Source organism: Giraffa tippelskirchi, chromosome 4 (genome assembly GCF_054371585.1).
Source record: "Giraffa tippelskirchi isolate mGirTip1 chromosome 4, T2T-mGirTip1v1.2.pri, whole genome shotgun sequence".
Lineage (NCBI taxonomy): Eukaryota > Metazoa > Chordata > Mammalia > Artiodactyla > Giraffidae > Giraffa > Giraffa tippelskirchi.
The window spans coordinates 192,965,289-192,983,249 of record NC_137278.1 but is presented as its reverse complement, the minus strand read 5'-3'; the positions used below and the strand labels follow the sequence as shown (position 1 = coordinate 192,983,249).

The window sequence follows — 17,961 nt, the reverse complement described above, 5'->3', positions numbered from 1 at the left end:
AGTGATGCCATCCAACCATCCCATCCTTTGTCGTCCCCTTCTCCTCCTGCCCGCAATCCTACCCAGCGTTAGGGTCTTTTCCAATGAGTCAACTCTTCGCATGAGGTAGCCAAAGTATTGGAGTTTCAGCTTCAACATCAGTCCTTCCAATGAACACCCAGGACTGATCTCCTTTAGGATGGACTGGTTGGATCTCCTTGCAGTCCAAGGGACTCTCAAGAGTCTCCTCCAACACCACAGTTCAAAAGCATCAATTCTTTGGTGCTCAGCTTTCTTCAGCGTCCAACTCTCACATCCACACATGACAACTGGAAAAACCATAGCCTTGACTAGATGGGCCTTTGTTGGCAAAGTAATGCCTCTGCTTTTAAATATGCTATCTAGGTTGGTCATAACCTTCCTTCCAAGGAGTAAGCGTCTTTTAATTTCATGGCTGCAATCACCATCAGCAGTGATTTTGGAGCCCCCCAAAATAAAGTCTGACACTGCTTCCACTGTTTCCCCATCTATTTGCCATGAAGTGATGGGACCAGATGCCATGATCTTAGTTTTCTGAACGTTGAGCTTTAAGCCAAATTTTCACTCTCCTCTTTCACTTTCATCAAGAGGCTCTTTAGTTCTTCTTCACTTTCTGCCATAAGGGTGGTGTCATCTGCATATCTGAGGTTATTGATATTTCTCCCAGCAATCTTTGATTGCAGCTTGTGTTTCTTCCAGCCCAGCGTTTCTCATTATGTACTCTGCATATAAGTTAAATAAGCAGGGTGACAATATACAGCCTTGATGTACTCCTTTTCCTATTTGGAACCAGTTTGTTGTTCCATGTCCAGTTCTAACTGTTGCTTCCTGACCTGCATGCAGGTTTCATGTGAAATGCCAGGCTGGATGAAGCACAAGCCGGAATCAAGATTGCCCGTAGAAATAACCTCAGATATGCAGTTGACACCACCTTATGGCAAAGGATGAGATGGTTGGATGGAATCACCGACTCAGTGGACATGAGTTTGAGTAAACCCTGGGAGTCAGTGATACAGGGAGGTCTGGCGTGCTACACTCCATGGGGTGGCAAAGAGTCAGACACGACTGAGTGACTGAACTGAAATGAACTGAACTGAATAGTTGCATGTCAACTTATATTTTTCAACTTGTATTCGTTATCTTCTCTGGGCCTTGATGTCTTCTCCAATCAATAGATTGACACATTTTATCAACTTTAAAAGAATCTTAGCAATATCACTTTCACCCCATTTTACTTCTTTAACTGTCCAAAAATACCCAAATATGTGAAGATTTTCTGACTATAACCTTCATGTTTCTCACCCTGTGGGTTTTATTTTTTATATCTTTGTGTTTTTATGTTTCATTCTGGGTAGCTATCTTCCAGTTCACTAATTTTCTCTTAAATTCTGTCTGATAGGTTGCTAAATAAATCAGGAAACCCTGATTCCTAGGACTTCCTTGACGTTTCAATGATTAAGACTCCATGTTCTCAATGCAGGGGGCATGTGTTCAATTCCCAGTGAAGGATCTGGGATCCTACATGCCACATGGTGGGACCAAAATAAATGAAATTTTAAAAATGAAATTAAAAGATACATCTACTGAATTCTTAACCTTGATTATTAATTCTTATCTTGATTATTCATTTTCTTAAGCTTATTTTTTCAGTGACAGGAATTATCTTTTGCTCTTGCATAAAATATCTTTTATGGGGAAACTGAATAAAATACTAGGAACACAAGCTCTTAAAGAAAGTATCTTCTCCTTTTTTGTAGTGTTAGCCAGAAAATGACAACATCTGCCTTCTATTCTGAGCGCTTTGGTTACAAATGGGATAAAATCATGATCTAGTCATTCTACACCACGTTGGAAGAAACTGAGAGTGGATGTGAGTAGGTTTGGATAGCAGCTGGTCTTTTGCTGAATAATCACTACAGGAGCTCACTATGGGGAAAGCCAAGACACAGAACTTTATCTCAAAACACCATTCGTTATATAAAATAGATGACCAGTGCAAGTTCCATGCATGAAGCAGGGCACTCAAAGCTGGTGCTCTGGGACAACCCAGAAGGAAGGGGAGAGGAGGCAGGTGGGTGGGGGTTCAGGATGGGGGAACATATGTACACCTGGGACTGATTCATGTTGATGTATGGCAAAACCCACCATGGTATTGTAATTAGCCTCCAATTAAAATAAATTAATTAAAAAGAAAACACCATTCAAATGAGCAAACTATATCATTGATAGTGACACCATCCTACTCCTCAGTTTAATTTTTCAATAGTTTTTCTCTTTTGCCTTTATTGGTAGAAAAGGGATTTTGTGCTCATTGTATAATAGACAAGACGTAATGGCTTCCTGCTATTTGGTCTTATTTTGACTCCTAAAGCCCTCTGTTAAGAGTTTGCTCATAAAGGGGTTTATTTACTCTATCTTTTTATTAAAGGAATTTCATTTACACTAAAATTTTTTGCTTTTTAGTGTAAATGAAATAATTGTGAAAGTAATATATTTTAAATCAAAATAAATAAAATTTCTAAATATATTCATTTTGACTTCAACTTTCCTCTTTACTAGGCTAAGACAATGTTAATCTTTAGGAAATTACTTAGATATTATCCAAATTATGTTTATAAGCACTACTAAATGATACAGACGATGATGATGATAGCAGTGAAATAGGAAAATTCTAACGAATGTGATTTCATCCAGTTTTCAGAGTGGCAAAGTTCACTATGACAGTTGAACACTAACAAATCTTCCCCATGGTGTTTAGGTAACTGAGTCATTCTCAGCATCAGAACTAGCATGAAAGAACTTCTTCACCTATTACTTCATCAGGAATAACTTCAAACCAACACAATCTAATGAATTACCTGCTGTTTTTTTCCTTTACTACATTGTGAAAATTATGGCTAAAGTTACCTCAAACAAACAGTACTTTGCTTTTATTGAATTTTCATATGGAAATTAATATATATATATACACAATAGCACACTATATAATCTTCTCTCATATTTTAATACTGTCATTAGCAAGCAAAGTTCTGTCAGCTGTTTATTTATGTTGCTAGCTACTGTGATTAAATCTGGGTAATTTATTAAGCAGCCAAAGTACAACTACGTATATACAAACATATCCAAACATTACACTGAATATGTATTGATCTTTAACAAATCTATCTTTCTAGATCTTTGTCTTTTTTTGTCTAACAATGAACTAAAACATTTATAACAAAAGCATATACCTCAACATATGCATGTGCATATGCATACATATATACTATCCTTAGTGTGTGACTGATTATGAACTTTGGTACAAAGACTGTTCATATTTAATTTTAGGATAAACTTAAAAATAATTATATTTTTTTATATCTATGTTTAGTTCATGGGAAATTCACTAAGTTCTGCTATTCAAAATATGTCTTAGAAATAATTACATTGGATATTTGAGAATGAAACCATCTTTAAAAATTTAGATATTTTGAATTTGAGGTTTAATAATGTTAATAATGTGGATATATAATTTCTGTATCACATCCTCCTTTTTTCAATTAATTTAAATTATTTGTAAAATTTAACTAAGATTTAATACTACCATAATCCTGTATTTCTCTTTATTCAGCAAGAATTCTAATTACAATGTTATCTATGAGAATATATGGTTCCTGCCTAATATTATTTTCAATAATTTTCTTTCTTTTTTATGCCATCTAAGCATTTTAATTATTGTAAAATGGAAGACCAATATAGACTGTAAGAAAACAAAAATGCATAAGAATCAAAAAATTATACCGCTGACACCATGCTACATTTGACTCATAAAATAGTATTTTGCCGGCTATTTAGACTCTCCTCATATATTCCCTTCTTTTGATAACATTTCTCTTCCCTCCAAACCTCCCTATTATCCTAATTGTTACAATAATTACTCATTTGTTTCACTTGAGAGTTTTGCCACTAATGTTATAAGTTTCAAAAACTATACAATTTACTTATTTTTTAACTATATGAATCTGGAATTTCAGTGCATTTTTTATATCTTGATATTTCCCCTCAATTTCCTATGTGCATTATTATCTATATAGCTCTGGTTTGTTGATTTTTTGTTATATAAATTCAATTGAAAATATATAGCTCTAATTGTTCATTTAATTGCTGTATAGTATTCTATTATACCAGTATTCTATAGTACCCAATTTAACAATGATGGAAACTTTGGTGACATCTCAATTCTAGCCACTCAGGGCAATAGTTATATGCACATTTCTGTATGTGTATCTCGATGCAGAGGTACAAAGATTCTCTAAGGTACAAAATTAATGAGTCAGCATATTTATCTTCATCTTACTTAAAGTGTCATATTACTGGCCAAAGTAATTGGACTACTGTATAATCCTAGGAGTAGAGTATGAAAATTCTCATTGCTGCACATTCTTTACAAAATTTTCAATGTGAGAATAATTTTACAATTATATTTATATGAAAATTATTTCACATAACATTTTAAAATCTTTTTCCTACTCCAATTTTGAATTCATCTTTAATTTTAAAAATTATATTACTCTTTTTCCTTTCTATGATGTGATTTCATACACATTCATTTATATCGCATTGGAAATCAGTCCTGAGTACTCATTGGAAGGACTGATGCTAAGCTGAAACTCCAATCCTTTGGCAACCTGATGCGAAGAACTGACTCATTGGAAAAGACCCTGACACTGGGAAAGACTGAAGGCAGGAGGAGAAGGGGACGACAGAGGATGAGATGGTTGGATGGCATCACTGGCTCAATGGAGATGAGTTTGAGTAAACTCCAGGAGTTGGTGATACAGGGAGGCCTGGCATGCTGCAGTCCATGCGGTGGCAAAGAGTCGGACACGACTGAGCGACTGAACTGACCTGAACTGATATTTAATCTTTTTCTTAAACTCTCAAATACATTTTTTGTTACCAGCAAATGTTGTTATAGCAGGTATATTTCCTTTAATCAAACATTATTTCAAAACACTTTGAGAAAATATATTTAATTAATGACTGGTTGTAAGGGAACACTTACAAGGACCTGATGAAAGGTCCTAAATGGACCTGATAAAAGATATGTTGAAATTGAAAATGAATCTACAGTTTCTTCCATTAAGGCATTTTCCCTAGAATACAGAATGTACTTTTAAATTCTGTCCATGAAACTAATGATCTTAGTTTTCTCAAAGAGAATATAAGATGCAAAATTAAACTCAAGGTGATCTTTCTTAGCTTGCTGATCCCTGAAATTAAAACATAAGAGGAAGGTGAAGACAGTTGAAATCTTCATGACAAACTTCATGGCCTGATACTGCTGTACCTTAAGAAAGTTCCAGCTCCCTAATAGAGTGGAAAAAGTAAATGATGAAGAGGAAGAGGAAGGTTGTCACCCTTTTCATGGCCTTTTTATGAGCCTCTGTGCTGGAGTCTCCTGAGCCATTCAGGTTGAGTTGGAAATTCTTGGTGTGTCTCGCCAAGGAGAAAAATAAAAGCTCAAAGAGGCCAGGGAGAGACAAAAATGGATAACACAGGTCAAGCTAAGAAGAATAAGGCATCTAAGATAGAAAATTTTACTTGCATCTAAATGCAAAGTTGTGTTTCTTTCAGGCTCTCTATAGCTATTCATCCACAGCTCACCAAGAGCATTAAGTGGTTAATAGACAGTAAGAGCAAAGAGCCCAGGAAAAGTATAAGAATCGCTCTGTTCCTTCTCCACTCCAGCCACATGAAAAAAATGAGAGAAACTGGCTTAAAGAAGTGGAACACACTTAGGGGTTGGCAAACCAGGTAGTTAAGTGATTCATTAGTGCCCCCAAAAAAGTAATCACCTTTGCTAGTTTGACGGTAGCATACAGATGTGAAAATAGCCCCACTGTAAATGAACCCAATAACGTTACCCACATGTGAATGATTCTGCCCACAGCTAAGCAGGTAAGGATGAAACCAGCTGATGTGACTTTCCTATTCTTGACCCATTTCTCAGCACTCCTAAGAGGAGTTCTCCTGTTGCCACTAGTAGAAAGAGCCCTTCATTCCAACTAACATTTGTATTAAAATATTTCCCTTATTTTGCTTCACTGACAGCTTTATAGTAAAACAGTTGTAGGCTTACAAATATTAATGATGCTTTCTTTACTGTTTTCATCATAATTTAAAAAAAAAAACAGTCAAAATTCTGCAATGTGATTTAGTTGTGAAGATATTCATAGAAAGAGTAGTCTATTCTACTTATACTGTATTTCCAGTGCTACATCAAATGGTCCTGTTAACAGATACAAAGCTTCATGAATACCTTTTTTATGGCTTACAGTCAGTAGCTATGTAATTTCCAGAGTAAACATTAATAATGTCCATTTATCTTTGATGCCAGCTGCAATTTCCCATTTCTGCTAAGACTAAAAGGATGATTCAGCTATGTAAACACACAAATATGAGAGAACTGGTTTCCACTAATTTGTGCTTTTATCTTCCCTGAGTCATATATTTGGATGCAAATATTTTGAATTTTGATAGGAATTGCTAGAAAAAGATTATATACCTCAGACTTTATTTGCCATTCATCAATAGGATCCTTCTGTCAAGAATTTTGTTGATTAGTATTCTTGCCTGGAGAATCCCATGGACAGAGGAGCCTGGTAGGCTACAAGGCATGGGGTTGCAAAGAGTAGGACACGATTGAGTGACTTCACTTTCACTTTCATATAATTTATAGGAATAAAGAAATTATGAATAGTTCACATTTCACACCCAAGTCCCAGGAAAAATAACTAGAAATATTAGAACAGAACATTATACTAGCTAAGTCAGGAATTACAAACAGAATGCACAGGCAAAATACATGAGGAAGCTGCAAGTGCTACGGTGCACAATCAGCTGACTTTATGAATATACAAACATGTAGGGTGAACTTGAATTCTTTGCAGTTGATGAAGAAATAGAAAAAAAGAACTCAAGACAGATGTAAGGGCATGTAGATATTATTAAAATGACATGAACAAGCTACACCATGCTTCTTAATGGAGAAATTTATTTTCTTTCACAGTGACTTGTTGCTATTTTAATTGAAATATAACTAAGTGGCCTCCCCACTTCCACCATCTCAATTCCATGTTCTTCATTCAGGGCTAGAGAGTGACCACATTTCCTGCTCCCCTAACAAATGGTTGTGGCAAGCTGATCAAAATCTGAACAATGTCATGTAAGTGAAAATTATGTCCACTATTTTTAGGCCCATTCCAAAAACTTCCCTATGGACAGTATGCTGCACACCTTTTTCTCCCAGATTTCTTGTGTGGAAATAACCCCAAGCAATCTTAGAAACTACATGATAAAATGGTAAACTTGATCGGCCTGATTCCTGTTATTCAACTGCCTAAAGAAGGCCGCTCAGACATAGCAGTACTCTTCAAAGGGCAAAATGAAATGTGCGCTGTGTTTGAGTCAGTTTATGCTTGGGAGCCTATTTGTGGCAGCAGTTTGTCTACTCAGTCTAATTCAGACACTGGGACTGAGACTGTGTAGATTTTGTAGAGGCGATTGAATGGTGAGGAAACAGAACTAGGAAATCCATGCAACCTGCAGAGTTTATGATCAGTTTCATTTTCATCGGTTCTCAGCCCTCATAGTTTATTCATCCATTTAGTCACTAGAATATCATTTGGATGAACTCTTCTATAGACAGTTTTTTATGTCCAAGGATGGGGTAGGAAACAGGATAAACATGATCCCCACATTGTAGGGTTTACATTGTCCTAGGACAGAGAGATAATTAAAAAAGAATGAATAAGTCAGATGTAGAAATGATTTACCTTAAGTTTGGATCATGTTGTTATAATTTCACAACTAAGAATTAATATAGACGTGTAAATTGAGTTGTTGAGCGAGGTTATACATTTCTTTCCTCTGCTGAAAATTGTTATCAATACCATGTCAACACACTTTTTCTATTTCATCATTTTCCATGAGATTGTTATAAAACAGATCTTGAAGATATTTCCTATAATTATTACATAGACAGCATAGATACTACTTTAATACATGCAGAAAAGCCATTCAATCATATAGCAAAAATTTTTACTATTCTTATACAGTATGTATTTTTAAGATAGAGAAGATCTGTGTCTTCTTGTCTCAAGGTTAAAAGGAAGTTTTAGGTAGCAAAATGGAGGAGATGATGAGCATTTCAGAGGAAGCTCCAGGTGGTTTAGGGGGAAAATGAATAATCTGACATCAGATCTCCATTTCAACATGTCTTTTTAGTTAAAAATTGTAAAAAGTGACTTTCCTTACTGCATGTGGAAATATAGCAGCACTGAAAACAGCCATGATTAATATTTTCTTCTTCATCCATATAACAGAACTGATTATTTTCTGTTTTTTTGTCTGTGTATTAAATATAATAGTCCTCTATAGAGTTGATTGTACACATATGTAAAATTTATCTAATTTTATTGTGGGCATCTTTTCCTAACAATGTTGCTAATTACTCTCAAATAACCATAAAGTAAGTGATGGATGGAAGTAAGTGATGAGAGAATAACATCTATCTCAAATATATATCCTCAATGTGTGACCTAGAATTGAAGGTCATTACCATCCAAACAATTGGAGGCTCAAATAATAAAATCTAAACACACTGTGGTGCTAGTTAGAGTGGAAAATAATGATGAATTCCTAAGTTGTCAGTTCTTTAAAATTCATAAATGTAGGTCATAAATTTTTCAATTGGAAGGTGATAACATAGATTATGTAGGTGAAACACACATTGCTTCATAATCCTGAAGAATTTCACATAATATTTTGTACAGTTAGAATGCTTATCTGAAATATACTGGATAATAGTATGGCAATCTTAATATCAGGGCTTCCTGGATGGCGCTAATGGTTAAGAACCCACTTGCCATTTCAGGAGACGCAGGAGACTAGGATTCAATCTGTGGGTGGGAAAGATTCCCTGGAGGAGGAAATGGCAACTCATTCCAGTATTCTTGCCTGGAAAATTCCAGAGACAGAGGACCCTGGCAGGCTGCAGTCCACAGGGTCTCAACGAGTTGGACATGAATGAAGTCACTTAGTCACCTAGATAAATGCAATTTTATCATCTTTCTTATATCTTTCATAAACACACACAAAGACACTTTTTGTGATTAGCTTGGGTAAAAGACTTTTCTAGGTAAACTTTTGGATATTTACTCAATTATAACACATTTTTTTCAAAAAGCAGAATAAAGTATAAAATGTAACAGACTTCATCCTTTAATTTTCTGCAAGAAGACATATGCATCTACCTAGTTCCTTTTACTTTTAGCCAGCATCTTGGCTGCCACAGAAATGACAGAAACATCTGTGTTAATTTCCTATTTGTCCAAATCAGGATAAATGAGTGCATTGAAGGATAGGTGATTGCAAGAGCCTGGAAAAGCATTTGGACAGGTTCCTTCTGCAGCTCTTTAGAATTCCAAATTGTTAAAATTACAGTCAGGATGTAAGTGGCAAAAAGAAAAAGAAAGGAAATGACAGTTTGCATGGCTTTTATGTGGACCTTGGTGCTGGGTTCTTGGGATCCTTTGACGTTGAGCTGCATCTTCTTGAGATGTTTCCACAGGGAAAAGATTAGCAGCAGAAAAGATGTCAGGGACATAGTGAAGGGTATGAAGTATGTTAGTGTGAGCAGGGTCATATTTGAAAGGTGTAAAATGTCCCTTAATTTGGTCTTCTCAGTGATGTTTCTTTCATATTCACTTGTCTGAATAGTCTCATCTATACTTGACACTGCAACTTGAAAAAACAAAACCACTGAAGTCCCCAACATCATCACGAGAACTACACTTTTAACTCTCCACTTCAGGTGAAGAAAAATTAGGCTGGAGAAATTAGCTATCTTGAACAAATAAAATATACCGATGTTAGTAGCAAGCCAGTTACTAAAATGGTTGCTTGCTGTCCAGGCAGCACTGATAATAATTCTTAAACTATATAGAGCTGGATTATACATAGTTGCATACCAATTTATTAATATTGTCCAGAGCAAAACAATTCTGCAGACTGCCAGAGCAGTGAGAATCCCATCAGCTGATGAGATCTTTTGTCTCCTGACCCAGTCACTGCAGTTCACCAGTGCTGTGAAAAACATCTATTTCTGCTTTACTGACTATGCCAAAGCCTTTGACGGTGTGGATCACAATAAACCGTGGAAAATTCTGAAAGAGATGGGAATACCAGACCATCTGACCTGTCTCTTGAGAAACCTGTATGCAGGTCAGGAAGCAACAGTTAGAACTGGACATGGAACAACAGACTGGTTCCAAATAGGAAAAGGAGTACGTCAAGGCTGTATATTGTCACCCTGCTTATTTAACTTATATGCAGAGTACATCATGAGAAACGCTGGGCTGGAAGAAACACAAGCTGGAATCGAGATTGCCGGAGAAATATCAATAACCTCAGATATGTGGATGACACCACCCTTATGGCAGAAAGCGAAGAAGAACTAAAGAGCCTCTTGATGAAAGTGAGAGAGGAGAGTGAAAAAATTGGCTTAAAGCTCAACATTCAGAAACCTATGATCATGGCATCTGGTCCCATCACTTCATGAGAAACAGATGGGGAAACAGTGGAAACAGTGACAGACTTTATTTTTTTGGGCTCCAAAATCACTGCAGATGGTGATTGCAGCCATGAAATTAAAAGATGCTTACTCCTTGGAAGGAAAGTTATGACCAACTTAGACAGCATATTAAAAAGCAGAGACATTACTTTGCCAACAAAGGTCCGTCTAATCAAGGCTATAGTTTTTCCAGTAGTCATGTGTGGATGTGAGAGTTGGACTGTGAAGAAAGCTGAGCACTGAAGAATTGATGCTTTTGAACTGTGGTGTTGGACAAGACTCTTGAGAGTCCCTTGGACTGCAAGGAGATCCAACCAGTCCATCCTAAAGGAGATCAGTCCTGGGTGTTCATTGGAAGGACTGATGTTGAAGCTGAAACTCCAATACTTTGGCCATCTCATGCGAAGAGTTGACTCATTGGAAAAGACCCTAATGCTGGGTAGGATTGGGGGCAGGAGGAGAAGGGGACAACAGAGGATGAGATGGTTGGATGGCATCACCGACTCGATGGACATGAGTTTGTGTAAACTCTGCGAGTTGGTGATGGACAGGGAGGCCTGGCATGCTGCGATTCATGGGGTTGCAAAGAGTTGGACACGACTGAGCGACTGAACTGAACTGAACTGAACTGAACTGAGTGCTATGAAGCCATTCACAAAATTTCCCAGAACAAATTCTGTCACTGTTAGAATGGAAAGAATGCTGAATACTAAAGTTACTATGTCTAAAAAATCCAAGTCTAATGTCACTGTTGCGATTCCTTCAATATTCTGATCTTAAATTCTTTATGAAGTTGATTTCTGGATGTACAGTGAAGTTCTTATTTCTTTCAAACTCTGTGATGAATGTCAAGCAGAAAAGCACCAGGAAATAATATTGGAAGAGTTCAATGACATCTCGATGAAAAACACTGCTATTCCCTAACAGCTCAGATTAGCTCTCTTCATATACTTTGTGCCCTACCATGGGATGGATTACTTCATAAGTGTCTTTGAAGTAAAATACAAATTCTCATTTGCCAGATGCAAATAAGGACTCATCGTTTTACAAAATTTCCCATCAACTTTTGTTGTTAGTGAGGAAAATTTTGAAACCCAATGCAGAGGACGCAGTGAAAGCTTAAACGATTTGATCAAGCTTGATCGTAACTATGCTCGACGTTACTAGGGTAATCACTAGGATCTTGAGGTGATTTGTAATGCAAAACAGACACCTAATATAGTGTTGGAAACTTTCTTTTTTCACACGGCATCAGCATCTTTTTGTAAATTTTACATGTAGAATAAAGGGTGGACATCGGAGAGCTGAATAAGTGGGCAGTATCGGACAATTGCTACTATCTTTAGTCACCCAGGAACTGAGTTCTGTTCCTGAAACCATGCACTATGAGATCTAGCTCTCATTTTAGGAAACTAAATTGAAACACTTTCTGAGCCTGCCTTGAAATTACAAAAGCTGCCACTTTAACCACAGAATAAGAGGATGGGGAAAAGTAGCTATCTTCAGGAAAGAGAAGCTGCTGAGGCATATGGCAAACAAGACAGTCAAGTGGTGCATCATTATACAAAACGGAATATTATTTTTCCCAGTTTCACCAGTGTTGTGTAGCTCTGCGTAGAGCATCAAAGTAGATATTAATCAATCAGTACTAAGATTAAGAAATATATCCTAGTTATGGGTAAGCTGGTGAGAATGAGGTTAATGAAGTTGACTTTCCGATGTCTTCCCAGTTGGTTCAGTTCATTATTCCAATCAATGCATTTCCCCAAATGCCAAGTATGAATTTCATAGATTAAAAAAATAGAGTCTTTATCTTGCGTGCTTCACATTTCCTTTGAGTGAAAAAAACTCCCATCCCAAATACCACTACTGATGATTAATGGGTTGAAAACTAATAGTTTTGAAGTACTTTTTTGTTTTTATTGTGGTTTCCTTTCCATTTCAATAAATACCAACTTCTATTATCACACTGGTCCTGAGCTAACATTGTGAAAAACATTTCAATTCGTTTAAAATGACTTAGTATGTGATTTTCATGCCAAGAAGAGTGACTATTTCTTCTTTTATTGTAATATCTAATGTAATCTTTTGTTATAATATGTGTGAAAGAATAGAATTTTGTTTGCTTAAATGGTGATCAAGAAAGATTCTTTACCAAAGTTTCACCTCTGAGTTCCCTAAAATAATTTTAAAAAGCATGAAAACCCCCAAGTAGGAGTTTCTAAGAGCCACTTTTCAGAATTAAAATTGTGGTTTTAGGAATGAAATTTTATCATCAACTTCGTAATCAGCAGCATCAATTGACTATAGAACCAAAGAAGAAAACACATAAAAAGTAACAATAATTCAACTTGGTCTAGGTGAAGAAAGGTAGGTAACTGAAAATAATCAATAAATTAAAAATAACTTCGTACAAGTGAATCTCAGTAATTGAAGTTTAAAAGAAACATACTATTTTTTACAGAACAATCTTCATTTTGATGATTATAATAATAGTAATCAGTATTTGCTAGATATATCCCTATATATTACAAGATATTCTTGTCTTTGACATCATATTTGCTTCTCAAAAACCTCATTTACTAGAGAAAACATGAGTAACTTTTCTTGGATTACAGCTTGTCTATCATTATGGAGAAAGTCAAGGAACAAAACTTGACCTCAAAACACCATTCAAATGAGCAAACTATAGTACATCAGTGACAGTGACACCATCCTATATGCATGCTGTGCATCATGTCATGTCAGTCATGTTTAACTCTTTGTGACCCTATGGACCGTAGCCCTCTGTCCATGGGATTCTTCAAGCAAGGATCCTGGAGCACACTCTAAAGTCCTCTGTTAGGAGCTTGCTCATAAAGGTTATTTAGTTTATCTTTTTTATTAAAGGAATTTAATTTAGTAAATGAAATAATTGGTGCAAGTAATACATTTTAAACTAAAATAAATTTAATTTATAAATACACTCATTTTGACGTAAACTTTTCTCTTCACTAGGCTAAGACAATGTTAATCTTTAGGAAATTACTTAGATATTGTCCAAATTACATTTATAAGCATCACTAAATGACATAGTTCATGATGATGATGATGACAGCAGTGAAATGGGAGAACTCTGATAGATGTGATATCATCCAGTTTTCAAAGTGGCAAAATTCACTGTGACAGGTGAACAGTAGCCAATCTTCCCTATTAGGTACTTGAATCATTCTCAGCATCAGAGCCAGCATGAAAGAGCATCTTTACCTACTACGTCATCAAGAACAACGTCAAACTGACATACTCTAACGATTTACTTGCTGTTTTTTTCCTTTACTTACATTCTGACAATTATGGCTAAAGTTACCTCAAACAGTACTCTGCTTTTATTGAATTTTCATATGAAAATGAAGATATATATGCAATAATACACTATATAATCTTCTTTCATATTTTAATACCATCATTAGCAAGCTAAGTTTTCTCACCTGCTTATTTATATTTCTAGCTACTGTGATTAAATCTAGGTAATTTATTAACCAAAGTACAACAACATATGCACAAACATTTTCAAACATTCCACTGAATGTGTATTGAGTTTTAACAAATTTACCTTTCTATGTCTTTTTTTCTCTAACAAGGAACTAAAAAATTTATAACAACAGAAACATACGCATCAACACACGTGTGCATACACATACACATGCACACACATTCTTAGTGTGTGATTGATTATGGATGGAAGCACAAAATTGTTATTTAATTTTAAGATAAACCATCATGTTTTTTATATTTAGGTTTAGTTCATAGGAAATTCACTAAATTGTGCTATCAAAATGTGTGTGTGTCTGTGTGTGCTCAATCGTATCCAACTTTCTGCAACACCATGGACTGTAGCCCATCAGGCTCCTCTGTCAGTGGGACTTTCCAGGCAAGAATACGGAAGTGGGTTGCCATTCCTTACTCCAGGGGATCTTCCCAACCCAGGGACTGAACCCATGTCTCTTGAGTCTCCTGCTTTGGCAGGCAGATTCTTTACCACTAGCACCACCTGGGAGTGAGTGATATTTGAAAACAAAAGTGTCTAGGAAAACTAAGATATTTTGAATTTGAGATTTTAATGGGAGGTGGAAGGAAGGTTCAAGAAGGAGAGAACACATGTATACCTATGGCTGATTCATGCTGATGCATGGTAGAAACCAACACAATATTGTGGACCAATTATCTTTCAATTAAAAATAAATATTTTTTTTTAAAAAGCACAAATAATGTGGATTTGTAATTCTTGTATCATGTCTTCCTTTTTTCTATTAATTAAAATTATTTTTAAGTCTTATCTCAGGCTTCATACTACCATAACCCTGTATTTCTCTTTATTCAACAAGAACTCTAATTACAGTGGTATCTATGAGAATATGTGGTTTCAGGTTAATATTATTTTTAATAATTTCTTTTTCTGCTTTCTACACATATTCATTATTGTAAAACATAATACCTACAGAGATTAAAAGAAAACACAAATGCATAGGCATCAAAAAATTATAGTGTTAACACCCCTTTTACATTTGACTCATAATACAGAATTTTGCCAGGTATCTAGACCCTCCCCCATATATTCCTTGCTACTGATACTATTTCTCTTCTCTCTCCACCCTCCCTACACTCCCAATTGTTACAATGATCACTAATTTGTTTTACTTCAGAGTTTTGTCACTAATGCAATGCTTCAAAAACTACACAGTTGACCTATTTTTTTAACTTTGTATGTCTGGAATTCCAGTGAATTTTTTAATTTTGATATTTCTCCTCAATTTCCAATGTGCATTATTATCTATATAGCTCTAATTTGTTGATTTTTTGTTATATAAATTCTATTGACATCATGTAGCTCTACTTTTTATTTCATTGCTGTATAGCATTCTTTTATACCAGTGTTCTATTATATCCATCTTACCAATGATGGAAATTCAGGTGATGTCTTAATTCTAGTTACTCAGAACAATAATGACAGCGACATTCCTATATATATATCCTGATACACAGTACAAAACTTCTCTAAGGTACAAAATTTCTATTATATATTACATGTATTAATATTCCATTATATAGTTTTAATCATAATACAAAAATTATAAGGTATGATTTTCCTGAGTGTGGTAATGCTACAGAATTAAAAGCAAATTATGATTATTTTTTTCTTCTTTACCCCTATCATGGAAGTGTTAGTCACTCAGTCATGTCTGACTCTTTGTGACCCCATGGACTGGGGCCTGCCAGGCTTCTCTGTCTGTGGAATTCTCCAGCCAAGAATACTGGAGTGGGTTGCCATTTCCTTCTCCAGGTGATTTTCTGGACCCAGGTATCAAATGTGGGTCTCTCTGTGTTGCAGACAGATTCTTTACTGTCTGAGCTACAAGGGAAGCTCATCCCTATCATAGGACTTCATTTTTTTCTAAGGTTTTATCCTACTTATAAAAATCTAATATTCTTCAGTGAAATTTATCACACACATATATAATATACACAAAATCTGTTTATTACTTTTGAATTTAAGGCGGTCCTTCTTTCCTAACAACATTTATAATTACTCCTTATTGACTATGAAGTAAGAATCCATGATGAAATAATATTTATCCCAAACATACATCAGTTCAGTTCACTTCAGTCGCTCAGTCATGTCTGACTCTTTGCGACCCCAAGGACTGCAGCATGCCAGGCTTCCCTGTCCATTACCAACTCCCAGAGCTTACTCATACTCATGTCCATCGAGTCGGTGATGCCATCCAGCCACCTCATCATCTGTTATCCCCTTCTCCTCCTGCCTTCAATCTTTCCCAGCATCAGGGTCTTTTCAAATGAATCAGCTCTTCCCATCAGGCGGCCAAAGTATTAGAGTTTCAACTTCAGCATCAGTCCTTCCAATGAATATTCAGGATGGATTTTCTTTAGGATGGACTGGTTGGATCTCCTTGCAGTCCAAGGGACTCTCAAGAGTCTTCTCCAACACCACAGTTCAGAAGCATCAATTCTTCACTGCTCAGCTTTCTTTATAGTCCAAATCTCACATCCATACATCCTCAGTGTGTAATTTAAAATTCAGAGTCATTACCATCCAAACAATGGATGTATGTGAAAAACACAATGCTTCATAATTCTGATAAATTGCACAATATTTTGTAAAATTATATTACTTACCTGAAAAATCTTAGTTAATGGTAAAGTAATCACCATTTTCTTAAACACACACACATATACACTTTTTGTGATAAGCTTAGGTGAAAAACTTTTCTAGGTAAACCTGTGGGCATTACTCAATGACATACAGAATTAAGAAAGGAGTAGAAAGTATAAAATGTTACAGACTCCATCCATTCATTTTTTGCTAGAAGACACATGATGCCCACCTATTTCCTGTCTTTCAGCTAGCACCCCAGCTGCCACAGAAACAACAGAAAGGCCTGTGTTAACTTTCTGTTTCCCCAAATCAGGATAAATGAGTGGACTGAAGGATAGATGACTTCAACTGTTGGGAAAAGCAAGAGAAATGGTTCCTCATGCAGGTTTTTAGGACTCCAGACTGGTATGATTAGAACCAGGAAGTAAAAGGCAAATAGCAAGAGAAAGGAGATGACAATTTGCATGGCTTTTATATGGACCTTGGTACTGGGATCTTGGAATCCTTTGCCATTGAGCTGCATCTTCCTGAGATGTTTCCACAGGGAAAAGATTAGCAGCAGAAAAGATGTCAAGGACATAGTAAAGGGTATGAGGTTTCCTAGAATGAGCAGGGTCACATGTGAAAGCCATAAAATATTCCTCAGTTTGGTCTTCTGTGCGAAGTTTCCTTCATATTCACTTCTCTGCATAGTACTCCTTACATTTATAACAACAACTTGTAAAACCAAAATGAATGAAGTTCCCAGAAGCATCATGAGAACTATACTTTTAACTCTCAACTTCAGGTGAAGAAAAGTTAGGCTGGAGAAATTGGCTATCTTCAACAAATAAAATATACTGAGGCTAGTAGCAAGCCAGGTGCTATAATTATTGCTTATTGTCCAGGCAACATGAACAATAGTTCTTACTTTTAAACTATATAAAGCTGGATTAAGCAAAATTAAATACCAATGTATTAACATTACACAGAGCAAAACAATTCTGGAGACTGCCACAGCAGTGACAATCCCATCAGTTGAGGAGATTTTTTGTCTCTTGACCCAGTCAATGCAGTTCACCAGTGCTATGAAGCCATTGGCAAAATTTCCCAGAACAAATTGTATTATTACTAGGATGGAAAAAATGGTCGATAGTAGAGTTATCATGTCTAGAAAAAAAAAGCCAAGTCTAAT

General features: G+C 35.8%; 2 protein-coding genes, 1 long non-coding RNA gene and 1 pseudogene across 3 annotated transcripts in view; all 4 read right to left on the bottom strand.

The window, feature by feature from the left end:
* Positions 1 to 17,961, bottom strand: part of LOC145545278 (uncharacterized) — a 131,140-nt gene that overhangs the window by 113,079 nt on the left and 100 nt on the right. The gene's annotated exons all lie outside the window — the stretch shown is intronic.
* On the bottom strand, positions 1,841 to 9,085 carry LOC145544593 (taste receptor type 2 member 42-like; annotated as a pseudogene).
* LOC145544592 (putative taste receptor type 2 member 33) lies at positions 7,966 to 16,843 on the bottom strand. The gene is made up of 3 exons (XM_081587462.1): positions 16,808 to 16,843; positions 11,268 to 11,403; positions 7,966 to 10,146 (listed from the first exon to the last, which is right to left on the bottom strand). The coding sequence occupies exons 1-3, from the start codon at positions 16,841 to 16,843 to the stop codon at positions 9,311 to 9,313; spliced, it is 1,008 nt and encodes a 335-aa protein (XP_081443588.1). The 3' UTR covers positions 7,966 to 9,310.
* Positions 16,128 to 17,934, bottom strand: LOC145545276 (taste receptor type 2 member 31-like). Its single transcript, XM_081589347.1, has one exon. The coding sequence runs from the start codon at positions 17,932 to 17,934 to the stop codon at positions 17,035 to 17,037; it is 900 nt and encodes a 299-aa protein (XP_081445473.1). The 3' UTR covers positions 16,128 to 17,034.